General features: G+C 42.7%; 1 protein-coding gene across 3 annotated transcripts in view; it reads right to left on the bottom strand.

The window, feature by feature from the left end:
• The window catches only part of LOC140466786 (dynein axonemal heavy chain 3-like), a 601,941-nt gene that overhangs the window by 150,167 nt on the left and 423,855 nt on the right, over positions 1 to 27,919 (bottom strand). For all 3 annotated transcript variants that reach the window (XM_072562421.1, XM_072562422.1, XM_072562423.1), the window contains 4 exons: positions 26,816 to 27,006; positions 25,289 to 25,384; positions 23,705 to 23,896; positions 21,560 to 21,693 (listed from right to left, as the gene is read on the bottom strand). In XM_072562421.1, the coding sequence (XP_072418522.1) occupies positions 21,560 to 21,693; positions 23,705 to 23,896; positions 25,289 to 25,384; positions 26,816 to 27,006 (613 nt within the window). The remainder of the gene's footprint in view (positions 1 to 21,559; positions 21,694 to 23,704; positions 23,897 to 25,288; positions 25,385 to 26,815; positions 27,007 to 27,919) is intronic.

Below are 27,919 nucleotides of genomic sequence, written 5' to 3'. Positions count from 1 at the left end.
TATTGAATATCCCTGTCCTCGGTTCCAGTGTTGCAGAGGGATAGTCAATATCCCTGTCCTCAGTTCCAGTGTCGCAGAGGGATATTGAATTTCCCTGTCCTAAGTTCCAGTGTCGCAGAGGGATATTGAATATCGCTGTCCTCAGTTCTAGTATTAGAGTGAGGTATTGAATATCCCTGTCATCAGTTCCAGTGTTTTGGTGGTACATTGAACATCCCTGTTCCCATGTCCAGTTTTCCAGTGGGACATCGAATATCCTTGTTTTCATTCCCAGTATTACAGTGAGATATTGAATGTCACTGTCCAGGGTTCCAGTGTTTTGGTGAGATATTGAATATGCCTGTCCTCAGTTACAGTGTTGCAGTGAGATATTGAATATCCCTGTCCTCATTTCCTGTTTTTTGGTGGTATATTGAATATCCCTGTTCTCATGTCCAGTATTTCTGTGGGATATTGAATATCCCTGTCTTCGGTTCAAGTAATGCAGTGAAATATTGAATATCGGTGTCCTCAGTTCCAGTGTTACAATGGGATATTGAATATCCAAGTCCTCAGTTCCAGTGTTGCAGTGAGACTTTGTCTATCCCTGTCCTCAGTTCCCAGTGTTGCAGAGGGATATTGAATATCCCTGTCCTCAGTTCCACTGTTACAATGGGATATTCAATATCCCTGTCCTCAGTTCCAGTTTTGCAGTGAGATTTCAAATATCCCTGTCCTCATTTCCAGTGTTGCAGTGAGATTTCAAATATCCCTGTCCTCAGTTCCAGTGTTGCAGAGGGATATTGAATATCCCTGTCCTCGGTTCCAGTGTTGCAGAGGGATATTCAATATCCCTGTCCTCAGTTCCAGTGTAGCAGTGAGCTTTCGAATAACCCTGTCCTTAGTTCCAGTGTTGCAGAGGGATAGTGAATATCCCTGTCCTCAGTTCCAGTGTCGCAGAGGGATATTGAATTTCCCTGTCCTAAGTTCCAGTGTCGCAGAGGGATATTGAATATCGCTGTCCTCAGTTCCAGTATTAGAGTGAGGTATTGAATATCCCTGTCCTCATTTCCAGTGTTTTGGTGGTACATTGAACATCCCTGTTCCCATGTCCAGTTTTCCTGTGGGACATCAAATATCCTTGTTTTCATTCCCAGTATTACAGTGAGATATTGAATGTCACTGTCCAGGGTTCCAGTGTTTTGGTGAGATATTGAATATGCCGGTACTCAGTTCCAGTATTACAGTGAGATATTGAATATCCCTGTCCTCATTTCCTGTTTTTTGGTGGTATATTGAATATCCCTGTCCTCATGTCCAGTGTTTCTGTGGGATATTGAATATCCCTGTCCTCATTTCCAGTGTTTTGGTGGTATATTGAATATCCCTGTCCCCATGTCCAGTGTTTCTGTGGGATATTGAATATCCCTGTCTTCGGTTCAAGTAATGCAGTGAAATATTGAATATCCGTGTCCTCAGTTCCAGTGTTACAATGGGATATTGAATATCCAAGTCCTCAGTTCCAGTGTTGCAGTGAGACTTTGTCTATCCCTGTCCTCAGTTCCCAGTGTTGCAGAGGGATATTGAATATCCCTGTCCTCAGTTCCAGTGTTGCAGAGGGATATTGAATATCCCTGTCCTCAGTTCCAGTGTAGCAGTGAGAGTTCGAATTTCCCTGTCCTCAGTTCCAGTGTAGCAGTGGGATATTCAATATCCCTGGCCTCAGTTCCAGTGTTGCAGAGGGATATTGAATATCACTGTCCTCAGTTCCAGTGTTGCAGAGGGATATTGAATATCCCTGTCCTCAGTTCCAGCGTTGCAGTGGGATATTGAATATCTCTGTCCTCATTTCCAGTGTCGAACTGAAATGCTGAATATCCCTGTCCTTATTTCCAGACTTTCGGTGGGATATTGAATATCGCTGACCTCAGTTGCAGTATTACAGTGAGATATTGAATATCCCTGTCATCAGTTCCAGTGTTACAGTCGGATATTGAATATCCCTGTTCTCTTTTGCAGTGTTGCAGTGGGATATTGAAAATACCTGTCCTCATTTCCAGTGTTTTGGTGGTACATTGAATATCCCTGTTTTCGTGTCCAGTTTTCCAGTGGGATATCGAATATCCTTGTCCTCATTTCCAGTATTACAGTGAGATATTGAATGTCACTGTCCAGGGTTCCAGTGTTTTGGTGAGATATTGAATATGCCTGATCTAATTTCCAGTGTTGCAGGGGGATATTGAATATCCCTGTCCTCATGTCCAGTGTTGCAGAGGGATATTGAATATCCCTGACCTCATTTCCAGTGTTTTGGTGGGATATTGAATATCCCTGACCTCATGTCCAGTATTCCAGTGGGATATCGAATATCCTTGTCCTCATTTCCAGTATTACAGTGAGATATTGAATATCCCTGTCCTCATTTCCAGTGTTTTGGTGGTATATTGAATATTCCTGTCCTCATGTCCAGTGTTTCTGTGGGATATTGAATATCCCTGTCTTCGGTTCCAGTAATCCAGTGAAATATTGAATATCCGTGTCCTCAGTTCCAGTGTTACAATGGGATATTGAATATCCAAGTCCTCAGTTCCAGTGTTGCAGTGAGATTTTATATATCCCTGTCCTCAGTTCCCAGTGTTGCAGAGGGATGTTGAATATCCCTGTCCTCAGTGCCAGTGTTGCAGAGGGATATTGAATATCCATATCCTCAATTCCAGTATTGCACTTAGATATTGAATATCCCTGTCCTCAGTTCCAGTGTTACAGTGGGATATTGAATATCTCTATCCGAAGTTCCAGTGTTGCAGAGGGATATTGAATATCCCTGTCCTCAGTTCCAGTGTTACAGGGGATATTGAATATCTCTATCCTAAGTTCCAGTGTTGCAGAGTGATATTTAATGTCCCTGACCTCAGTTCCAGTGTTCCAGAGGGATATTGAATATCTCTGTCCTCATTTCCAATGATATTGAATATCCCTGTCCTCGTGTCCAGTGTTCCAGTTGGATATCTAATATCCTTGTCCTCAATTCCAGTATTACAGTGAGATATTGAATATCCCTATCCTCATTTCCAATGTTACAATGGGATATTGAATATCCAAGTCCGAAGTTCCAGTGTTGCCAAGGGATGTTGAATATCCCTGTCCTCAGTTCCAGTGTTGCAGAGGGATATTGAATATCCCTGTCCTCAGTTCCAGTGTTGCAGAGGGATATTGAATATCCCTGTCCTCACTTCCAGTGTTGCAGAGGGATATTGAATATCCCTGTCCTCAGTTCCAGTGTTGCAGTTGGATATTGAATATCTCTGTCCTCATTTCCAGTGTCGAACTGAAATACTGAATATCCCTGTCCTTATTTCCAGACTTTCGGTGGGATATTGAATATCGCTGTCCTCAGTTCCAGTATTACAGTGAGGTATTGAATATCCCTGTCATCAGTTCCAGTGTTGCAGTCGGATATTGAATATCCCTGTTCTCTTTTGCTGTGTTGCAGTGGGATATTGAAAATACCTGTCCTCATTTCCAGTGTTTTGGTGGTACATTGAATATCCCTGTTTTTGTGTCCAGTTTTCCAGTGGGATATCAAATATCCTTGTCCTCATTTCCAGTATTACAGTGAGATATTGAATGTCACTGTCCAGGGTTCCAGTGTTTTGGTGAGATATTGAATATGCCTGTACTCAGTTCCAGTGTTGCAGTGAGACATTGAATATGCCTGTCCTCAGTTCCAGTGTTGCGGAGGGACATTCAATATCTCTGTCCTCAGTTCCAGTGTTGAAGTGGGATATTGAATATCCCCGTCCAACGTTCCAGTGTTGCACTGAAATCCTGAATGTCCCTGTCCTTATTTCCAGTCTTTTATTCAGATATTGAGTATCGCTGCCCTCAGTTCCAGTATTACAGTGAGATATTGAATATCCCTGTCCACGTTTCCAGTGTTTTGGTGGTATATTCAATATCCCTGTCCTCCTGTCCGGTGTGTCTGTGGGAAATTGAATATCCCTGTCCTCAGTTCCAGTGTTATCGAGGGATATCGAATATTCTTGTCCTCATTTCCAGTATTACAGTGAGATATTGAATATCCCTGACCTAATTTCCAGTGTTGCAGAGGGACATTGAATATCCCTGTCCTCAGTTCCAGTGTTACAATGGGATATTAAATATCCAAGTCCTCAGTTCCAGTGTTGCAGTGAGATTTCGAATATCTCTGTCCTCAGTTCCAGTGTTGCAGTGGGATATCGAATATACTTGTCCTCAGTTCCAGTGTTTCGGTGGGATATTGAATATCCCTGACCTCATGTCCAGTATTCCAGTGGGATATCGAATATCGTTGTCCTCATTTCCAGTGTTTTGGTGGTATATTGAATATTCCTGTCCTCATGTCTAGTGTTTCTGTGGGATATTGAATATCCCTGTCTTCAGTTCCAGTATTGCAGTGAAATATTGAATATCCCTATCCTAAGTTCCAGTATTGCAGAGGGATATTGAATATCCCTATCCTCATTTCCAGTGTTTTGGTGTTATATTGAAAATCCCTGTCCTCATGTCCAGTGTTCGAGTGGGATATCGAATATCCTTGTCCTCATTTCCAGTATTACAGTGAGATATTGAATATCCCTGTCCTCATTTCCAGTGTTGCAGAGGGATATTTAATATCCCTGTCCCCAGTTCCAGTTTTGCAGTGAGATATTGAATATCCCTGTCCTCAGTTCCAGTGTTGCAGAGGGATATTGAATATCCCTGTCCTCATTTCCAGTGTTGCAGAGGGATATTGAATATCCCTGTCCTCATTTCCAGTGTTGCAGTGGGATATTGAATATCGCTGTCCTCAGTTCCAGTGTAGCAGTGGGATATTTAATATCCCTATCCCCAGTTCCAGTTTTGCAGTGAAATACTGAATATCCCTGTCTTTATTTCCAGACTTTCGGTGGGATATTGAATATCGCTGTCCTCAGTTCCAGTATTAGAGTGAGGTATTGAATACCCCTGTCATCAGTTCCAGTGTTTTGGTGGTACATTGAACATCCCTGTTCCCATGTCCAGTTTTCCAGTGGGACATCGAATATCCTTATTTTCATTCCCAGTATTACAGTGAGATATTGAATGTCACTGTCCAGGGTTCCAGTGTTTTGGTGAGATATTGAATATGCCGGTACTCAGTTCCAGTATTACAGTGAGATATTGAATATCCCTGTCCTCATTTCCAGTGTTTTGGTGGTATATTGAATATCCCTGTCCTCATGTCCAGTGTTTCTGTGGGATATTGAATATCCCTGTCTTCAGTTCCAGAAATGCAGTGAAATATTGAATATCCGTGTCCTCAGTTCCAGTGTTACAATGGGATATTGAATATCCAAGTCCTCAGTTCCAGTGTTGCACTGAGACTTTGTCTATCCCTGTCCTCAGTTCCCAGTGTTGCAGAGGGATATTGAATATCCCTGTCCTCAGTTCCAGTGTTGCAGAGGGATATTGAATATCCATATCCTCAATTCCAGTGTTGCACTTAGATATTGAATATCCCTGTCCTCAGTTCCAGTGTTACAGTGGGATATTGAATATCTCTATCCTTAATTCCAGTGTTGCAGTGAGATTTCAAACATCCCTGTCCTCATTTCCAGTGTTGCAGAGGGATATTGAATATCCCTGTCCTCAGTTCCAGTGCTGCAGAGGGATATTGAATATCCCTGTCCTCAGTTCCAGTGTAGCAGTGAGAGTTCGCATTTCCCTGTCCTCAGTTCCAGTGTAGCAGTGGATATTCAATATCCCTGGCCTCAGTTCCAGTGTTGCAGAGGGATATTGAATATCCCTGTCCTCAGTTCCAGTGTTACAGTGGGATATTGAATATCTCTATCCTTAATTCCAGTGTTGCAGTGAGATTTCAAACATCCCTGTCCTCATTTCCAGTGTTGCAGAGGGATATTGAATATCCCTGTCCTCAGTTCCAGTGCTGCAGAGGGATATTGAATATCCCTGTCCTCAGTTCCAGTGTAGCAGTGAGAGTTCGAATTTTCCTGTCCTCAGTTCCAGTGTAGCAGTGGGATATTCAATATCCCTGGCCTCAGTTCCAGTGTTGCAGAGGGATATTGAATATCCCTGTCCTCAGTTCCAGTGTTCCAGTGGGATATCGAATATCCTTGTCCTCATTTCCAGTATTACAGTGAGATATTGTATATCCCTGTCCTCATTTCCAGTGTTGCAGAGGGATATCTAATATCCCTGTCCACAGTTCCAGTTTTGCAGAGGGATATTGAATATCCCTGTCCTCATTTCCAGTGTTGCTGTGGGATATTGAATACCCAAGTCCTAAGTTCCAGTGTTGCAGTGAGAGTTCGAATATCCCTGTCCTCAGTTCCAGTTTTGCAGAGGGATATTGAATATACCTGTCCTCAGTTCCAGTATTGCAGAGGGAAATTGAATATCCCTATCCTAATTTCCAGTGTTGCAGAGGGATATTGAATATCCCTATCCTCATTTCCAGTGTTTTGGTGTTATATTGAAAATCCCTGTCCTCATGTCCAGTGTTCGAGTGGGATATCGAATATCCTTGTCCTCATTTCCAGTATTACAGTGAGATATTGAATATCCCTGTCCTCATTTCCAGTGTTGCAGAGGGATATTTAATATCCCTGTCCCCAGTTCCAGTTTTGCAGTGAGATATTGAATATCCCTGTCCTCAGTTCCAGTGTTGCAGAGGGATATTGAATATCCATGTCCTCATTTCCAGTGTTGCAGAGGGATATTGAATATCCCTGTCCTCATTTCCAGTGTTGCAGTGGGATATTGAATATCGCTGTCCTCAGTTCCAGTGTAGCAGTGGGATATTTATTATCCCTATCCCCAGTTCCAGTTTTGCAGTGAAATACTGAATATCCCTGTCTTTATTTCCAGACTTTCGGTGGGATATTGAATATCGCTGTCCTCAGTTCCAGTATTAGAGTGAGGTATTGAATACCCCTGTCATCAGTTCCAGTGTTTTGGTGGTACATTGAACATCCCTGTTCCCATGTCCAGTTTTCCAGTGGGACATCGAATACCCTTATTTTCATTCCCAGTATTACAGTGAGATATTGAATGTCACTGTCCAGGGTTCCAGTGTTTTGGTGAGATATTGAATATGCCGGTACTCAGTTCCAGTATTACAGTGAGATATTGAATATCCCTGTCCTCATTTCCAGTGTTTTGGTGGTATATTGAATATCCCTGTCCTCATGTCCAGTGTTTCTGTGGGATATTGAATATCCCTGTCTTCGGTTCCAGTAATGCAGTGAAATATTGAATATCCGTGTCCTCAGTTCCAGTGTTACAATGGGATATTGAATATCCAAGTCCTCAGTTCCAGTGTTGCACTGAGACTTTGTCTATCCCTGTCCTCAGTTCCCAGTGTTGCAGAGGGATATTGAATATCCCTGTCCCCAGTTCCAGTGTTGCAGAGGGATATTGAATATCCATATCCTCAATTCCAGTGTTGCACTTAGATATTGAATATCCCTGTCCTCAGTTCCAGTGTTACAGTGGGATATTGAATATCTCTATCCGAAGTTCCAGTGTTGCAGTGAGATTTCAAACATCCCTGTCCTCAGTTCCAGTGTAGCAGTGGGATATTGAATATCCCTGTCCTCAGTTCCAGTGTTGTAGAGGGATATTGAATATCCCTGTCCTCAGTTCCAGTGTTGCAGTGGGATATTGAATATCTCTGTCCTCATTTCCAGTGTCGAACTGAAATGCTGAATATCCCTGTCGTTATTTCCAGACTTTCGGTGGGATATTGAATATCGCTGTCCTAAGTTCCAGTATTACAGTGAGGTATTGAATATCCCTGTCATCAGTTCCAGTGTTGCAGTCGGATATTGAATATCCCTGTTCTCTTTTGCTGTGTTGCAGTGGGATATTGAAAATACCTGTCCTCATTTCCAGTGCTTTGGTGTACATTGAATATCCCTGTTTTCGTGTCCAGTTTTCCAGTGGGATATCGAATATCCTTGTCCTCATTTCCAGTATTACAGTGAGATATTGAATGTCACTGTCCAGGTTTCCAGTGTTTTGGTGAGATATTGAATATGCCTGTCCTCAGTTCCAGTGTTGCAGTGAGACATTGAATATGCCTGTCCTCAGTTCCAGTGTTGCGGAGGGATATTGAATATCTCTGTCCTCAGTTCCAGTGTTGAAGTGGGATATTGAATATCCCTGTCCAAGGTTCCAGTGTTGCAGTGAGATATTGAATATCCATGTCCTCATTTCCAGTGTTGCACTGAAATCCTGAATGTCCCTGTCCTTATTTCCAGTCTTTCGTTGGGATATTGAATATTGCTGCCCTCAGTTCCAGTATTACAGTGAGATATTGAATATCCCTGTCCACGTTTCCAGTGTTTTGGTGGTATATTCAATATCCCTGTCCTCCTGTGCAGTGTGTCTGTGGGATATTGAATATCCCTGTCCTCGGTTTCAGTGTTGCAGAGGGATATTGAATATCCCTGTCCTCAGTTCCGGTGTTGAAGTGGGATATTGAATATCCCTGTCCTCAGTTCCAGTGTAGCAGTGAGAGTTCGCATTTCCCTGTCCTCAGTTCCAGTGCAGCAGTGGGATATTCAATATCCCTGGCCTCAGTTCCAGTGTTGCAGAGGGATATTGAATATCCCTGTCCTCAGTTCCAGTGTTACAGTGGGATATTGAATATCTCTATCCTAAGTTCCAGTGTTGCAGTGAGATTTCAAACATCCCTGTCCTCAGTTCCGGTGTTGAAGTGGGATATTGAATATCCCTGTACTCAGTTCCAGTGTTGCAGTGGGATATCGAATATTCTTGTCCTCATTTCCAGTATTACAGTGAGATATTGAATATCCCTGACCTAATTTCCAGTGTGGCAGAGGGACATTGAATATCCCTGTCCTCAGTTCCAGTGTTACAATGGGATACTAAATATCCAAGTCCTCAGTTCCAGTGTTGCAGAGGGATATTGAATATCCCTGTCCTCAGTTCCAGTGTTGCAGTGGGATATTGAATATCTCTGTCCTCATTTCCAGTGTCGAACTGAAATGCTGAATATCCCTGTCCTTATTTCCAGACTTTCGGTGGGATATTGAATATCGCTGTCCTCAGTTCCAGTATTACAGTGAGGTATTGAATATCCCTGTCATCAGTTCCAGTGTTGCAGAGGGATATTGAATATCCCTGTCCTCAGTTCCAGTGTTGCAGTGGGATATTGAATATCTCTGTCCTCATTTCCAGTGTCGAACTGAAATGCTGAATATCCCTGTCCTCATTTCCAGACTTTCGGTGGGATATTGAATATATCTGTCCTCATTTCCAGTGTTTTGGTGGTACATTGAATATCCCTGTTCTCATGTCCAGTTTTCCAGTGGGATATCGAATATCCTTGTCCTCATTTCCAGTATTACAGTGAGATATTGAATGTCACTGTCCAGGGTTCCAATGTTTCGGTGAGATATTGAATATGCCTGTCCTCATTTCCAGTGTTTTGGTGGTATATTGAATATCCCTGTCCTCTGTTCCACTGTTACAATGGGATATTCAATATCCCTGCCCTCAGTTCCAGTGTTGCAGTGAGATTTCAAATATCCCTGTCCTCATTTCCAGTGTTGCAGAGGGATAGTGAATATCCCTGTCCTTAGTTCCAGTGTCGCAGAGGGATATTAAATATGCAAGTCCTAAGTTCCAGTGTCGCAGAGGGATATTGAATATCCCTGTCCTTAGTTCCAGTGTCGCAGAGGGATATTAAATATGCAAGTCCTAAGTTCCAGTGTCGCAGAGGGATATTGAATATCCCTGTCCTCATTTCCAGTGTTGAACTGAAATACTGAATATCCCTCTCCTTGTTTCCAGACTTTCGGTGGGAATATTGAACATTGCTGTCCTCAGTTCCAGTATTAGAGTGAGGTATTGAATACCCCTGTCATCAGTTCCAGTGTTTTGGTGGTACATTGAACATCCCTGTTCCCATGTCCAGTTTTCCAGTGGGACATCGAATATCCTTGTTTTCATTCCCAGTATTACAGTGAGATATTGAATGTCACTGTCCAGGGTTCCAGTGTTTTGGTGAGATATTGAATATGCCGGTACTCAGTTCCAGTATTACAGTGAGATATTGAATATCCCTGTCCTCATTTCCAGTGTTTTGGTGGTATATTGAATATCCCTGTCCTCATGTCCAGTGTTTCTGTGGGATATTGAATATCCCTGTCTTCGGTTCCAGTAATGCAGTGAAATATTGAATATCCGTGTCCTCAGTTCCAGTGTTACAGTGGGATGTTGAATATCCAAGTCCTCAGTTCCAGTGTTGCTTTGAGACTTTGTCTATCCCTGTCCTCAGTTCCCAGTGTTGCAGAGGGATATTGAATATCCCTGTCCTCAGTTCCAGTGTTGCAGAGGGATATTGAATATCCATATCCTCAATTCCAGTGTTGCACTTAGATATTGAATATCCCTGTCCTCAGTTCCAGTGTTACAGTGGGATATTGAATATCTCTATCCGAAGTTCCAGTGTTGCAGTGAGATTTCAAACATCCCTGTCCTCAGTTCCAGTGTAGCAGTGGGATATTGAATATCCCTGTCCTCAGTTCCAGTGTTGTAGAGGGATATTGAATATCCCTGTCCTCAGTTCCAGTGTTGCAGTGGGATATTGAATATCTCTGTCCTCATTTCCAGTGTTGAACTGAAATGCTGAATATCCCTGTCGTTATTTCCAGACTTTCGGTGGGATATTGAATATCGCTGTCCTAAGTTCCAGTATTACAGTGAGGTATTGAATATCCCTGTCATCAGTTCCAGTGTTGCAGTCGGATATTGAATATCCCTGTTCTCTTTTGCTGTGTTGCAGTGGGATATTGAAAATACCTGTCCTCATTTCCAGTGCTTTGGTGGTACATTGAATATCCCTGTTTTTGTGTCCAGTTTTCCAGTGGGATATCGAATATCCTTGTCCTCATTTCCAGTATTACAGTGAGATATTGAATGTCACTGTCCAGGGTTCCAGTGTTTTGGTGAGATATTGAATATGCCTGTCCTCAGTTCCAGTGTTGCAGTGAGACATTGAATATGCCTGTCCTCAGTTCCAGTGTTGCGGAGGGATATTGAATATCTCTGTCCTCAGTTCCAGTGTTGAAGTGGGATATTGAATATCCCTGTCCAAGGTTCCAGTGTTGCAGTGAGATATTGAATATCCATGTCCTCATTTCCAGTGTTGCACTGAAATCCTGAATGTCCCTGTCCTTATTTCCAGTCTTTCGTTGGGATATTGAATATTGCTGCCCTCAGTTCCAGTATTACAGTGAGATATTGAATATCCCTGTCCACGTTTCCAGTGTTTTGGTGGTATATTCAATATCCCTGTCCTCCTGTGCAGTGTGTCTGTGGGATATTGAATATCCCTGTCCTCGGTTTCAGTGTTGCAGAGGGATATTGAATATCCCTGTCCTCAGTTCCGGTGTTGAAGTGGGATATTGAATATCCCTGTACTCAGTTCCAGTGTTGCAGTGGGATATCGAATATTCTTGTCCTCATTTCCAGTATTACAGTGAGATATTGAATATCCCTGACCTAATTTCCAGTGTGGCAGAGGGACATTGAATATCCCTGTCCTCAGTTCCAGTGTTACAATGGGATACTAAATATCCAAGTCCTCAGTTCCAGTGTTGCAGTGAGATTTCGAATATCCCTGTCCTCAGTTCCAGTGTTGCAGTGGGATATCGAATATACTTGTCCTCAGTTCCAGTGTTTCGGTGGGATATTGAATATCCCTGACCTCATGTCCAGTATTCCAGTGGGATATCGAATATCGTTGTCCTCATTTCCAGTATTACAGTGAGATATTGAATATCCCTGTCCTCATTTCCAATGTTTTGGTGGTATATTGAATATTCCTGTCCTCATGTCAAGTGTTTCTGTGGGATATTGAATATCCCTGTCTTCAGTTCCAGTATTGCAGTGAAATATTGAATATCCTTGACCTCAGTTCCAGTGTTGCAGAGGGATATTGAATATCCCTGTCCTCATTTCCAGTGTTTTGGTGGTATATTGAATATCCCTGTCTTCATGTCCGGTGTTCCAGTGGGATATTGAATATCTTTGTCCTCATTTCCAGTATTACAGTGAAATATTGAATATCCCTGTCCACAGTTCCAGTGTTACAATGGGATATTGAATATCCCTGTCCTCAGTTCCAGTGTAGCAGTGAGAGTTCGAATTTCCCTGTCCTCAGTTCCAGTGTAGCAGTGGGATATTCAATATCCCTGGCCTCAGTTCCAGTGTTGCAGAGGGATATTGAATATCACTGTCCTCAGTTCCAGTGTTGCAGAGGGATATTGAATATCCCTGTCCTCAGTTCCAGTGTTGCAGTGGGATATTGAATATCTCTGTCCTCATTTCCAGTGTCGAACTGAAATGCTGAATATCCCTGTCCTTATTTCCAGACTTTCGGTGGGATATTGAATATCGCTGACCTCAGTTGCAGTATTACAGTGAGATATTGAATATCCCTGTCATCAGTTCCAGTGTTACAGTCGGATATTGAATATCCCTGTTCTCTTTTGCAGTGTTGCAGTGGGATATTGAAAATACCTGTCCTCATTTCCAGTGGTTTGGTGGTACATTGAATATCCCTGTTTTCGTGTCCAGTTTTCCAGTGGGATATCGAATATCCTTGTCCTCATTTCCAGTATTCCAGTGAGATATCGAATGTCACTGTCCAGGGTTCCAGTGTTGCAGTGAGACATTGAATATGCATGTCCTCAGTTCCAGTGTTGACGTGGGATATTGAATATCCCTGTCCTCATTTCCAGGGTTGCACTGAAATCCTGAATGTCCCTGTCCTTATTTCCAGTCTTTCATTGGGATATTGAATATCGCTGCCCTCAGTTCCAGTATTACAGTGAGATATTGAATATCCTTGTCCACGTTTCCAGTGTTTTGGTGGTATATTCAATATCCCTGTCCTCCTGTGCAGTGTGTCTGTGGGATATTGAATATTCCTGTCCTCAGTTCCGGTGTTGAAGTGGGATATTGAATATCCCTGTACTCAGTTCCATTGTTGCAGTGGGATATTGAATATTCCTGTCCTCGGTTCCAGTGTGGCAGAGGGACATTGACTATCCCTGTCCTCAGTTCCAGTGTTACAATGGGATATTCAATATCCCTGTCCTCATTTCCAGACTTTCGGTGGGATATTGAATATTGCTGTCCTCAGTTCCAGTGTTACAGTGATGTATTGAATATCCCTGCCATCTGTTCCAGTGTTGCAGTCGGATATTGAATATCCCTGTTCTCTTTTGCAGTGTTGCAGTGGGATATTGAATATATCTGTCCTCATTTCCAGTGTTTTGGTGGTACATTGAATATCCCTGTTCTCATGTCCAGTTTTCCAGTGGGATATCGAATATCCTTGTCCTCATATCCAGTATTATAGTGAGATATTGAATGTCACTGTCCAGGGTTCCAGTGTTTTGGTGAGATATTGAATATCCCTGTCATCAGGTCCAGTGTTGCAGTGAGATATTGAATATCCCTGTCCGCATTTCCAGTGTTTTGGTGGTATATTCAATATCCCTGTCCTCCTGTGCAGTGTGTCTGTGGGATATTGAATATCCCTGTCCTCAGTTCCAGTGTTGCAGAGGGATATTGAATATCCCTGTCCTCAGTTCCGGTGTTGAAGTGGGATATTGAATATCCCTGTACTCAGTTCCAGTGTTGCAGTGGGATATTTAATATCCCTGTCCCCAGTTCCAGTTTTGCAGTGAGATATTGAATATCCCTGACCTCATGTCCAGTGTTCCAGGGGGATATCGAATATTCTTGTCCTAATTTCCAGTAGTACAGTGAGATATTGAATATCTCTGTCCTCAGTTCCAGTGTTACAGTGAGATTTCGAATATCCCTGTCCTCAGTTCCAGTGTTGCAGTGGGATGTCGAATATACTTGTCCTCAGTTCCAGTGTTTCGGTGGGATATTGAATATCCCTGACCTCATGTCCAGTGTTCCAGTGGGATATCGAATATCCGTATCCTCATTTCCAGTATTACAGTGAGATATCGAATATTCCTGTCCTCATGTCAAGTGTTTCTGTGGGATACTGAATATCCCTGACTTCAGTTCCAGTATTGCAGTGAAAAATTGAAGATCCCTGCCCACAGTTCCAGTGTTACAATGGGATATTGAATATCCTTGACCTCAGTTCCAGTGTTGCAGAGGGATATTGAATGTCCCTGTCCTCATTTCCAGTGTTTTGGTGGTATAATGAATATCCCTGTCTTCATGTCCAGTGTTCCAGTGGAATATTGAATATCCTTGTCCTCATTTACAGTATTACAGTGAAATATTGAATATCCCTGTCCACAGTTCCAGTGTTACAATGGGATATTGAATATCCAAGTCCTCAGTTCCAGTGTTGCAGTGAGAGTTCGAATATCCCTGTCCTCAGTTCCCAGTGTTGCAGAGGGATATTGAATATACCTGTCCTCAGTTCCCAGTATTGCAGAGGGAAATTGAATATCCCTATCCTAATTTCCAGTGTTTTGGTGGTATATTGAAAATCCCTGTCCTCATGTCCAGTGTTGCAGAGGGATATCGAATATCCTTGTCCTCATTTCCAGTATTACAGTGAGATATTGAATATCCCTGTCCTCATTTCCAGTGTTGCTGTGGGATATTGAATATCCCTGTCCTCAGTTCCACTGTTGCAGAGGAATATTGAATATCCCTGTCCTCATTTCCAGTGTTGCAGTGAGATATTGAATATCCCTGTCCTCAGTTCCAGTGTAGCAGTGGGATATTTAATATCCCTGTCTCCAGTTCCAGTGTTGCAGTGGGATATTGAATATCTCTGTCCTCATTTCCAGTGTCGAACTGAAATGCTGAATATCCCTGTCCTTATTTCCAGACTTTCGGTGGGATATTGAATATCGCTGTCCTCAGTTCCAGTATTACAGTGAGGTATTGAATATCCCTGTCATCAGTTCCAGTGTTGCAGAGGGATATTGAATATCCCTGTCCTCAGTTCCAGTGTTGCAGTGGGATATTGAATATCTCTGTCCTCATTTCCAGTGTCGAACTGAAATGCTGAATGTCCCTGTCCTCATTTCCAGACTTTCGGTGGGATATTGAATATATCTGTCCTCATTTCCAGTGTTTTGGTGGTACATTGAATATCCCTGTTCTCATGTCCAGTTTTCCAGTGGGATATCGAATATCCTTGTCCTCATTTCCAGTATTACAGTGAGATATTGAATGTCACTGTCCAGGGTTCCAATGCTTCGGTGAGATATTGAATATGCCTGTCCTCATTTCCAGTGTTTTGGTGGTATATTGAATATCCCTGTCCTCTGTTCCACTGTTACAATGGGATATTCAATATCCCTGCCCTCAGTTCCAGTGTTGCAGTGAGATTTCAAATATCCCTGTCCTCATTTCCAGTGTTGCAGAGGGATAGTGAATATCCCTGTCCTTAGTTCCAGTGTCGCAGAGGGATATTAAATATGCAAGTCCTAAGTTCCAGTGTCGCAGAGGGATATTGAATATCCCTGTCCTTAGTTCCAGTGTCGCAGAGGGATATTAAATATGCAAGTCCTAAGTTCCAGTGTCGCAGAGGGATATTGAATATCCCTGTCCTCATTTCCAGTGTTGAACTGAAATACTGAATATCCCTCTCCTTGTTTCCAGACTTTCGGTGGGAATATTGAACATTGCTGTCCTCAGTTCCAGTATTAGAGTGAGGTATTGAATACCCCTGTCATCAGTTCCAGTGTTTTGGTGGTACATTGAACATCCCTGTTCCCATGTCCAGTTTTCCAGTGGGACATCGAATATCCTTGTTTTCATTCCCAGTATTACAGTGAGATATTGAATGTCACTGTCCAGGGTTCCAGTGTTTTGGTGAGATATTGAATATGCCGGTACTCAGTTCCAGTATTACAGTGAGATATTGAATATCCCTGTCCTCATTTCCAGTGTTTTGGTGGTATATTGAATATCCCTGTCCTCATGTCCAGTGTTTCTGTGGGATATTGAATATCCCTGTCTTCGGTTCCAGTAATGCAGTGAAATATTGAATATCCGTGTCCTCAGTTCCAGTGTTACAGTGGGATGTTGAATATCCAAGTCCTCAGTTCCAGTGTTGCTTTGAGACTTTGTCTATCCCTGTCCTCAGTTCCCAGTGTTGCAGAGGGATATTGAATATCCCTGTCCTCAGTTCCAGTGTTGCAGAGGGATATTGAATATCCATATCCTCAATTCCAGTGTTGCACTTAGATATTGAATATCCCTGTCCTCAGTTCCAGTGTTACAGTGGGATATTGAATATCTCTATCCGAAGTTCCAGTGTTGCAGTGAGATTTCAAACATCCCTGTCCTCAGTTCCAGTGTAGCAGTGGGATATTGAATATCCCTGTCCTCAGTTCCAGTGTTGCAGTGGGATATTGAATATCTCTGTCCTCATTTCCAGTGTTGAACTGAAATGCTGAATATCCCTGTCGTTATTTCCAGACTTTCGGTGGGATATTGAATATCGCTGTCCTAAGTTCCAGTATTACAGTGAGGTATTGAATATCCCTGTCATCAGTTCCAGTGTTGCAGTCGGATATTGAATATCCCTGTTCTCTTTTGCTGTGTTGCAGTGGGATATTGAAAATACCTGTCCTCATTTCCAGTGCTTTGGTGGTACATTGAATATCCCTGTTTTTGTGTCCAGTTTTCCAGTGGGATATCGAATATCCTTGTCCTCATTTCCAGTATTACAGTGAGATATTGAATGTCACTGTCCAGGGTTCCAGTGTTTTGGTGAGATATTGAATATGCCTGTCCTCAGTTCCAGTGTTGCAGTGAGACATTGAATATGCCTGTCCTCAGTTCCAGTGTTGCGGAGGGATATTGAATATCTCTGTCCTCAGTTCCAGTGTTGAAGTGGGATATTGAATATCCCTGTCCAAGGTTCCAGTGTTGCAGTGAGATATTGAATATCCATGTCCTCATTTCCAGTGTTGCACTGAAATCCTGAATGTCCCTGTCCTTATTTCCAGTCTTTCGTTGGGATATTGAATATTGCTGCCCTCAGTTCCAGTATTACAGTGAGATATTGAATATCCCTGTCCACGTTTCCAGTGTTTTGGTGGTATATTCAATATCCCTGTCCTCCTGTGCAGTGTGTCTGTGGGATATTGAATATCCCTGTCCTCGGTTTCAGTGTTGCAGAGGGATATTGAATATCCCTGTCCTCAGTTCCGGTGTTGAAGTGGGATATTGAATATCCCTGTACTCAGTTCCAGTGTTGCAGTGGGATATCGAATATTCTTGTCCTCATTTCCAGTATTACAGTGAGATATTGAATATCCCTGACCTAATTTCCAGTGTGGCAGAGGGACATTGAATATCCCTGTCCTCAGTTCCAGTGTTACAATGGGATACTAAATATCCAAGTCCTCAGTTCCAGTGTTGCAGTGAGATTTCGAATATCCCTGTCCTCAGTTCCAGTGTTGCAGTGGGATATCGAATATACTTGTCCTCAGTTCCAGTGTTTCGGTGGGATATTGAATATCCCTGACCTCATGTCCAGTATTCCAGTGGGATATCGAATATCGTTGTCCTCATTTCCAGTATTACAGTGAGATATTGAATATCCCTGTCCTCATTTCCAATGTTTTGGTGGTATATTGAATATTCCTGTCCTCATGTCAAGTGTTTCTGTGGGATATTGAATATCCCTGTCTTCAGTTCCAGTATTGCAGTGAAATATTGAATATCCTTGACCTCAGTTCCAGTGTTGCAGAGGGATATTGAATATCCCTGTCCTCATTTCCAGTGTTTTGGTGGTATATTGAATATCCCTGTCTTCATGTCCGGTGTTCCAGTGGGATATTGAATATCTTTGTCCTCATTTCCAGTATTACAGTGAAATATTGAATATCCCTGTCCACAGTTCCAGTGTTACAATGGGATATTGAATATCCCTGTCCTCAGTTCCAGTGTAGCAGTGAGAGTTCGAATTTCCCTGTCCTCAGTTCCAGTGTAGCAGTGGGATATTCAATATCCCTGGCCTCAGTTCCAGTGTTGCAGAGGGATATTGAATATCACTGTCCTCAGTTCCAGTGTTGCAGAGGGATATTGAATATCCCTGTCCTCAGTTCCAGTGTTGCAGTGGGATATTGAATATCTCTGTCCTCATTTCCAGTGTCGAACTGAAATGCTGAATATCCCTGTCCTTATTTCCAGACTTTCGGTGGGATATTGAATATCGCTGTCCTCAGTTCCAGTATTACAGTGAGGTATTGAATATCCCTGCCATCAGTTCCAGTGTTGCAGTCGGATATTGAATATCCCTGTTCTCTTTTGCAGTGTTGCGGTGGGATATTGAATATATCTGTCCTCATTTCCAGTGTTTTGGTGGTACATTGAATATCCCTGTTCTCATGTCCAGTTTTCCAGTGGGATATCGAATATCCTTGTCCTCATTTCCAGTATTACAGTGAGATATTGAATGTCACTGTCCAGGGTTCCAATGTTTCGGTGAGATATTGAATATGCCTGTCCTCAGTTCCAGTGTTGCACTGAAATGCTGAATATCCCTGTCCTTATTTCCAGTCTTTCGTTGGGATATTGAATATCGCTGTCCTCAGTTCCAGTATTACAGTGAGATATTGAATATACCTGTCCTCATTTCCAGTGTTTTGGTGGTATATTCAATATCCCTGTCCTCATGTCCAGTGTGTCTGTGGGATATTGAATATCCCTGTCCTCAGTTCCAGTGTTTTGGTGGTATATTCAATATCCCTGTCCTCCTGTCCAGTGTGTCTGTGGGATATTGAATACCCCTGTCCTCGGTTCCAGTGTTGCAGTGGGATATCGAATATTCTTGTCCTCATTTCCAGTTTTGCAGCGAGATATTGAATATCCCTGTCCTCATTTCCAGCGTTGCTGTGGGATATTGAATATCCCTGTCCTCAGTTCCAGTGTTGCAGAGGGATATTGAATATCCCTGTCCTCAGTTCCAGTGTTGCAGAGGGATATTGAATATCCTTGTCCTCAGTTCCAGTTTTACAGTGAGATATTGAATATCCCTGTCCTCAGTTCCAATATTGCAGAGGGATATTGAATATCCCTGTCCTCAGTTCCAATATTGCAGAGGGATATTGAATATCTATGTCCTCAGTTGCAGTGTTGCAGAGGGATATTGAACGTTCAGTGATGACCTGAACCTGCGTCTCGGTATTAATTGAGATGTCAAACACTGAAACAGGAGGAGTTGATTTATCACTTTGGCCTTGTTTCACTGCAGTGAAATGGACTCATGGCTGACATTGATTGAACTCCATCTATCTGCCTTCATCCCACATCCCGTAATACAATGGACAACTATCAGTCTGTCAAACTTCACATGAAAATGACCTCGTATCACTTGTTGTTTCTGAACTTCACCTGTCCTTTGTGCTTCTGAATATCACTCAGGTCCTAATCTTTCGATTCTGCTCCTTAGTCCTCAGTTCCCTGACCAGCAGCAATAATTTCTCCCAGTTGACCCTATTGATCAGATGTCATCACAGTCTCCTGATGTAGTCTAACTAGAACTTTGACTCAGGATTGCCTGCCTCTCAATGTTAAAAATCACACAACATCAGGTTATAGTCCAACAGGTTTATCTGGAAGCACTAGCTTTCAAAGCGCTGCTCCTTTGTCAGGTAACCAGTGGAGTAGACTCATTGGACACAGAAGTTATAGCAAAAAGCTTTTTGGGTGTATTATTCTGTTCTTATGATCCTGGCCCACAAGCTACCTGATGAAAGAGCAGTGCTCTGAAAGCTTGTACTTCCAAATAAACCTTTTGAACACTAACCTGGTGTTGTGGAATTTTTATCTTTGTCCACCCCAGTCCAAAACTGGCACCTCCAAATCATAGCTCTCAATATTGAGCCAGCATTCCATTAAACTTGTTGATAATTTGCCTAATTTACCATGGATAATTTCTGTCTCATTCTCTTGAAGTCATTTTAATGCAAATATTGCCATTTTCTCATATTCTGTTGAACTGGATCGAATTATGATCACTGTGAGGGGAACATGTCATGAAACTGAGAACTCAGTCTATCTCACGTACCTTCACCTGATGAAGGGGCTGCACTCCAAAAGCTTGTGATTTCAAATAAACCTGGTGTCACTTGACCCCTGACTTTGTCCGCCCCAGTCCCACACTGGCACTTCCACATCAGTTCATCTCATACTGAATCAAACGTGGCCCATCCCTCTATGTCTACAAAATGAAGCTGCAGAAAATGGTCACAAGCACACCTTTGGAATTTTGAACTCCGATGCTCTGCACATCCCAATCAATGTGAACGTGAACATTGTCCAGGAAATATTCTGCTTTTGTAGCAGAAAGGGAGGGATATTAAATTTGTCCTGTTTAACCTCAGTGTCATAGTTAATGAGCTATAACTTATTTCTGACTCTCACACATTAGAATATTTGCATTTATTGATAAAGAAATAGAGTGAAAAAGTATTGCTGCAATGGTACAAGGCATTAGTGCACTAGAAACTGTGTACTATTTTGGTCTCCCAATTTGAGGAGGGGTGTAGTTGTTTTGGAGGCAGTTCCGAGGACTTTCAGAGAGAGGGGCTTGTCTTATAAAGAGAAATAGAGCCACTTAGATCTTTCTAGAGTTTTAGCGAAATGAGAGGAAATCTAATTGAGGTATGTCGGATGCTAAAGGGGATTGACAAAGTAGACATAGAGAGGATGTTTCCTCATATGGGACAAGCTAGAAGGAGAGGTTATAGCTTTAGGATAAGGGGTGGTGGATTTAAATCAGAGATGAGGAAAAATTACTTCTCTCAAAGGGTAGTGAATCTGTGGAATTCATTCTCCAGAGGATGGTGGATGCCGGGACACTGAATAAATTAAAGGAGGAAGTAGATACATTTTTAATTAGAAATGGGTAGAAGGGCTGTGGAGAGTAGGCAGGAAAGTGGAGTTGAGACCGTAAGAAATAGGAGTGGAAGTAAGGCCATTTGGCCCATCGAGTCCACTCTGCCATTCAGTCATGGCTGATGGGCATTTCAACGCCACTTACCCGCCCTCTCCCCGTATCCCTTAATTCCTTGCGAGATTAAGCATTCATCAATCTCTGCCTTGAAGACGTTTAATGTCCCTGCTCCCACTGCACTCCATGGCAATGAATCCCACAGGCCCACCACTCTCTGGCTAAAGAAATGTTTCTACATTTCCGTTCTAAATTGACCCCCTCTAATTCTAAGGCTGTGCCCACGGGTCCTAGTATCCCTGCCTGATGGAAACAATTTCCTAGTGTCCACTTTTCTAAGCCAGTTGAGATCAGCCATGATGGTATTAAATGGTGGAACAGGCTCAAGAGGCTGAATGGCCTACTCCTGCTCCTATTTCATATGTTCTTATGATCTTATTTATAAACTTTTGATGCTTATTAAATAACTCAGTGAGAAAATGCCTTTGACCAATTCTTTTAAAATAAATCAATAAAGATTTTGCACTCTCAGAGAAGTACCATTAAAGTATCAGTAATACCAGCAAATTAAAGTCAAACAATAATATTCAAACAACAAACAGTCACCTTCCAGAAAGAGCAATGACACTCTGGTGGAAATGTTTACATATGAACACAGCTTCATTCCGGATAGCCTGTGACATTTCAACATCGTCCAGAAAATGGTTCGCCACTTTCTCTAAGGCATCCTCAGGCCAAGCCTGCAATATAGAAATGTGAAAGAGTACAACATGGATTTAAATCACATTCATAACACAGTTTACTAGCAAAGTGAGAGTCAGTGTGAGACACAGAGAGAGTCAGTGCCATTCAGAGAGTCAATGTCATTCAGAGAGTCAGTGTTAGACAGAGATCTTGCATCTTGGAAAGTCGAATGAAGGTAGGTGTTTCAAGGTAAATGGTAGGGCCTTTAGGAGTGTAGTGGAACAGAAGGACCTTGGCGTTTAGGTGCTTGGTTCTCTGAAAGTGGAGTCACAGGTAGACAGGGCAGTGAAGGCAGTTTTTGTCACGTTGGCATTGAGTTTAGAAGTTGGGAAGTTATATTGTAGTTATATAGGACATTGGTGAGGCCGCACTTGGAGCATTGTGTTCAGTTTTGGTCACCTTGCTATAGGAAGGTTGTTATTAAACTGGAAATGGTGCAGATGAAATTTACAAGGATGTTGCCAGGACTCAAGGCAGAGGTTGGACAAGCTAGGACTTTTTTCTGTAGAGCATAGGAGACTGAGGGGGGATCTCATAGAAGTGTATAAGGTCAAGAGAGGCATGGATAGTGAGAGAGATAAATTTCAGGTTGTCAGGTGTATGTTGATTTTAACAAATATAAAAGGTCTTTTAAGAAATAGTTTTAAGCTAAGAAATTACTTTGAGTGTTGTAGCTGACCACACACAAAATAAAAAGTGGTAGGGGCTTTTCGCAATAAGCTCATAGTTTGTAGGTCTGCTTTTTGGACTATCAAGATAGTAAAGGATGATCTCAGAAGTCAGAAGGTTAGATAAGAGGAACTGGACAAAATAATAGGAAGGCTGTAACGAACAAGGACAGCCAAATAAGGCAGATTTAAAGAAAAACAAGTGAGGTAATTAATAAGTATGATAGGCTTGGGCTTGGGTGCAGGGAATTATCAAATGAAGGAATAACGGATGCAAGTAATAATTAAATAAGGGGATAGAATGAAATAGACACTTATGATAGGTTTATTGCTCAGTGTAGGGGTGTTGAGAGACCCCTCAGAAAAGTATAAAAAGCTCTGTATTTTACTGTTGGGTGTGTCTCTCCTCATACAGCCTCATACAGTTCGAATAAATGTGCTGCTTCAGAACTCTTTGACTCGGACTGAAAATTATTGATTAAGTGGGGTTTGTTTCTCACAATAGGTTGAATGCACTCAGTCTTTTTGCCAGGGTTTGGGAAGGAAGGATTAGAGGGCATCAGTTTAAGGTTAGAGGGGAAAGAATAAAAGGGAACCTGAGGGCCACGGAGGGTGGTATGCATATGGAATGAGCTGCCAACAGAAGAGGTTGAGGCGGGTATGTTAACAAAATTTAAAAGGTATTTGGACAAATACATGGATAGGAAAGCGTTAGAAAGATTTGGGCCAAGTGCAGGGAAATGGGGTTAGCGTTCATGGACATTTTGGTCAGTATGGACCAGTTTGGACCAAAGGGCCTGTCTCCGTGCTGTTGGAATCTATGACTCTATGAGGTAGTGGTGGAAGTGAGCACAATTTTGTCATTTAAGAAGCATGTAGACAAGTACATGGATGGGATAGTTATGGGGGTTTATGGACCAAATGCAGACAAATGGGACTGGTTTAGGTTGTGAAAACTGGGTGGCATGGGCAAGTTGGGAGGAAGGGCCTGTTTTCATGCTGTACACCTCTATAACCCTCTGACAGAATGAAGCTATTCAGCAACTCTTGCTCTTTGCAACAAGCTTCCTGTCTGGTGTGCAGCTCCATTTACCCTCTGGAACTCGCAGGAAAACATATTGAAACTTTCCACTCACAAAACGGTCTAACAATAAGGTGGAATATTAAAAAGTGCATTGTGGCCAAGTATTCGGCCATTCTATCTCAGTTCAAGACTGTTGCAAATACCTTTGGTGAAGAAATATAAATACATCTGTAAAGTTTACTCCAACAGAAAGCTTTCAGATAACAATTGCTGTGGCCCATTACTCTTTGTTTATAAGTATTCAAACAGAATTACCTGGAACCAGTCAATGGTGCAGCAGTTAATCAGAGCTGGGAAGTGCCGCAGATGGTTCCGGAATGCCTCACCGATTGGGCTGAATACCAGCATCATGTGCAGGTTTTGCTGAATCCTCTCGGTGAATTTGCTGTATGGGTTGGTGGGTGTAAGCTCTAGCTTCACTTTGCCGGCTGGTGCAAGTTGGGTCATCTGGCCGGGAGAGAACGTTAGCATCAAATAACCCGAGGGACACAGGCGCACCTGTGATGTTAGTGCTCATCGTTCAAACATAAGCATGCTCAGAATATTGTAGCTCTGATACACTGACAGCAACATTTCTAAAACAGCTCTCTGATCTCAAGATGATCTGTACACTTCACACCACTTCACATTTGAAATGTTTGGGCACAGATTGCAAGCATTCACAAACAAGGAAGGTGATAAATGGTGAGAGCATCAATTGGAATGATGTGGATTGCGTGGTTAATATTGTCCAGAAAATTTGCAGAAAGCCCACTCCCTCCTCGAATCTCATGATGGGATCCTTCAACACTACCTGGGAGGTTCAGTAGGGCCTCATGCAACAATCCTAATTAAGGACAGCACCTCTGGGGTAACCCTAACTCTTGATGCTAATCTTAATGCTAAAGGAATTAACATCATTACTGCACTCCCTCAGTATTTCACTCTGTCACTGCAACCCTCCCTCATTGCAACACTCCCTCACTGTGACACTCCCTCACTGTGACACTCCCTCAGTGTCTCCTTCACTGCAGCACTCCCTCAGTGTCTCACTCCCTCACTGTGACACCCCCTCAGTGTCTCACTCCCTCACTGCGACATTCCCTCAGTGTCTCACTCCCTTAGTGTCTCACTCCCTCAGTGTCTTACTCCCTCACTGAGACACTCCCTAAGTGTCTCACTCCCTCACTGTGACTCTCCCTCAGTATGGCATTCTGCAAATATCTCACTCCCTCAGTGTGGCACTTCCTCACTGCGGCGCTCCCTCGATATGATACTCCTTCATTACAGCAGTCTCTCAATTTGACACTCCTTAATGCGATGCTCCCTCATTGTAACATTCCATCACTGCAACAGTCCCCCAGTGCACCAGTTCCTCAAGGGAAGCGTGAATGGAGGGAAAATGAGTGAATGGAGTGGAGAGTGAATAGTGGGAGGATGAGTGAATGAATGGAAGGGGGAGTAAGTGAATGGAGGGGGGAGTGAATGAATTGATGGGCCAGTGAGTGAATGGAGGGGGGATGAATGAATGGAGGGAGGATGAATGAATGGAGGGGATAGTAAGTCAGTGATTGGAAGGGGGAAGTGATTGATTAGAGGGGTGAAGTAAATGGGCGAATGAATGGAGGAGTGAACACTTGAATGGTGGAGGCATTGAGTGACTGTGAGATTGAATGAATGATGAGGATTGTGTGAATAGAGGGGACAATGAGTAATTGGAGGGCTGGGGTGATGAGTGAAATGTACAGTCACAGTTGCGCAAGCCACAGCTTTACGAAATTAGATCACCAATCCGTCTCAAAGGAAAGAAACCTGCAGTCAGTCCCAAGAAATGGTTCTGATATTGAGACAAACACCTACCTTTTCAATGATGATTCGCTTCTCCTCATTATCATACAGGTTGGGAATGTCCCCGGTGTTGAGAATCATGCTAATGTCTTCAAGAAAGGCTTCATCCTGATGGAAAACAGTGATGAGGAGAACTGCAGACTTTGAAACTGAAGATTATTCATTCCTAGCCATTCTCTGGATGTGGCATCATTGGTGAGGGCTGGCAGTTATTGGCCAATTAAAGCCCTGAGGAGATGGCAGCGAGATGCCTTCCTCAGCTGTAGCACTGGTCAGAGAATGGCTAAAAATCAAATACATCGCATCATACAGTACAGAAGAGGACTTTCAGCCCATAATGGTCTGTACCACCAAAACCACACTAAATCTAAATTCGTCCCGCTTCCCAGCACTGGGCCATAGCTTTGAATGTTATGACACAGCAAATGCCCTTCCAAGTATTTTTTAAATGTTGTGGGCTCACCTGCCTCAACTACCCTCACTACCCTCTGGGTGAAGAAGATTTTTCTCAAATCCTCTCCAAACTGCCAGTCTTTTACTTTAAAATTATGTCCCCTTGTGACTGACTCCAACCAACTAAGGGAAACAACTGCTTTCCATTAACCTTTTCCATGCCCCTCATGAGCTTATACACCTCTGTTAGGTTTCCTTTCACCTTCTTTGTTCCAAAGGAAACATCCTGAACTTTTCAAGCCTCTCTCCATTGCTGAAATGCTCCTTTCCGTGCAATATGCTTCTCCTCCACCCTCCTCCAATCCATCACACCTTTCCTATAGCGCCGTGATCAGAACTGCACACAGTACTCTAGCTGTGACCTAACCAAAGTCTTATACAGCTCCAAAATAACCTTCTGCACTTATAATTATGCCTTAGCTATAAAAGCAAGAGCCTAGTATGCCTTCCTAACTACCCTCTTAAGGTGTGTTCTGCCACCGTCATGGATCTGTGGACAGGCAACCCTAGATCCCACTGTTTCTCAGAGATTCCCAATGTCCCGATATTCATCGAGTACCCCACTATTTTATTCCTTTTAACAAAGTGCATTACCTCACATTCATCAGGGTTACATTCCATCTGCCATCTGACCAATCTGTTTACATCCTCTTGTAACCTAACACCTTTCTCCTCACTGTCCACCACCCCACCAATGCTGTGCTCAATCATTTTACATCTGGCCAGACTGGAGATGCCACTTTGCTTCCCCTACCTGAAAAGACATGAATAAACCAGCCGGGCATTTACAACAAACCAAATTCATGGTCACTTTTACACATTTTACTGTCAGATTTTACTTAACCAATTTTAATAGACTCACAGTTTCCAGGTTACAATAGAGTGGCACATTTGATACGTGTAAATCTGGGAGGGTACTATCTGAAAGCCATCTTTGGTTTAGGCTTGAGAGGTCTGTATTTAATATTTGGAAGGTAGCAGGACACACAGAGGAAATGAAAGATTGAAAGAGGCCAAACCGCTGTTGGGGAGTGGGACTTGGAGAAGGACCGCAAATGGATTCTGTGTGGCCACCCCAGTTGATACCTTGATCTGATGGTCAGCAAATAGGAAGACGGTCGGAGTGCCATTCTGCCCAGCTCCACGTAACACCTTCTTCAGATCTTCCTTCCACTCGGACAGTGTGTATGTTTTCTGAATACTGACTTGGAACACCTCGGTTTCAGCCATGAATGCAGTGAGCCTTGTTGCTGACTGTCTCCCACTCCCCCCGATCCCTGCCATTGATAACACAAGCAAGTATTATCCAACAACACATCCAGGTTTGTGAATGAATGATGAGTCCATCATTCCATAATTAAACATCGAGGTGCTCTGCAAAAGGAAAGCTTTCTGTGACATATTTCTGTGTGAGTGAGGAAACCTCATGGAGAAAGCTACTTTACAGCAGTTTTATAGCAGCTACAAGTCTGCATACATTCTTGACTGAACATTGACGCACACAAGACATCTTTCCTTCTAAAATTAATTGGCATGTGAAGCATTTTGAGAAAAATGATTTTAGATACACATTTAAAAACATCACTACCTCTCATATTAAAGGCACAGCAGCAGAATTGGGCAGCCATTGTTTTGTGACTTATTGTGTTTTGTTTGGGGAAGCACAAATAGCAGGACAGTAGACAAATGTAACCCCCAGTGCCTGAGGGAGATTACTCCATTGTGGGGCCCAGGTTCAATCAATGGCCTTAGGACCTCAGAGCGTATTAATGAAGCACCATTCTTCCCAAACATCTTCCTGGTGTGACCTCACTTTAATACCTCAGACATTCTGTAACCCCAGAGTTAACATTTGAGGAGAGTGGAGAGCTAGCAGAGCAGCAAGGTGAAGATATGGTTTGACTCAGAGAGCTTAAAACTGCTGAGTTCAACCTGAAACGTTTGAGGAGCCACCATTTTACAGAACTTTGAGAAGATTTGTAACTCAGGTTGAGGTTCTGAATGAACATTCTAGCTCAGTGAGCAAACCTACATCCATTTTACAGAATGTTGCAGCAGCAATTAAGCCTGAGAGAACAGATGATCAAGCCACGTCAACTTATAGAACATAGAACATAGAACATAGAACATAGAAGAATACAGCGCAGTACAGGCCCTTCGGCCCTCGATGTTGCGCCGATCAAAGCCCAC

Source organism: Chiloscyllium punctatum, chromosome 44 (genome assembly GCF_047496795.1).
Source record: "Chiloscyllium punctatum isolate Juve2018m chromosome 44, sChiPun1.3, whole genome shotgun sequence".
Taxonomy (NCBI): Eukaryota; Metazoa; Chordata; class Chondrichthyes; order Orectolobiformes; family Hemiscylliidae; genus Chiloscyllium; species Chiloscyllium punctatum.
The sequence above is the reverse complement of the archived record's forward strand: the minus strand, read 5'-3'. Positions and strand labels throughout refer to the sequence as shown.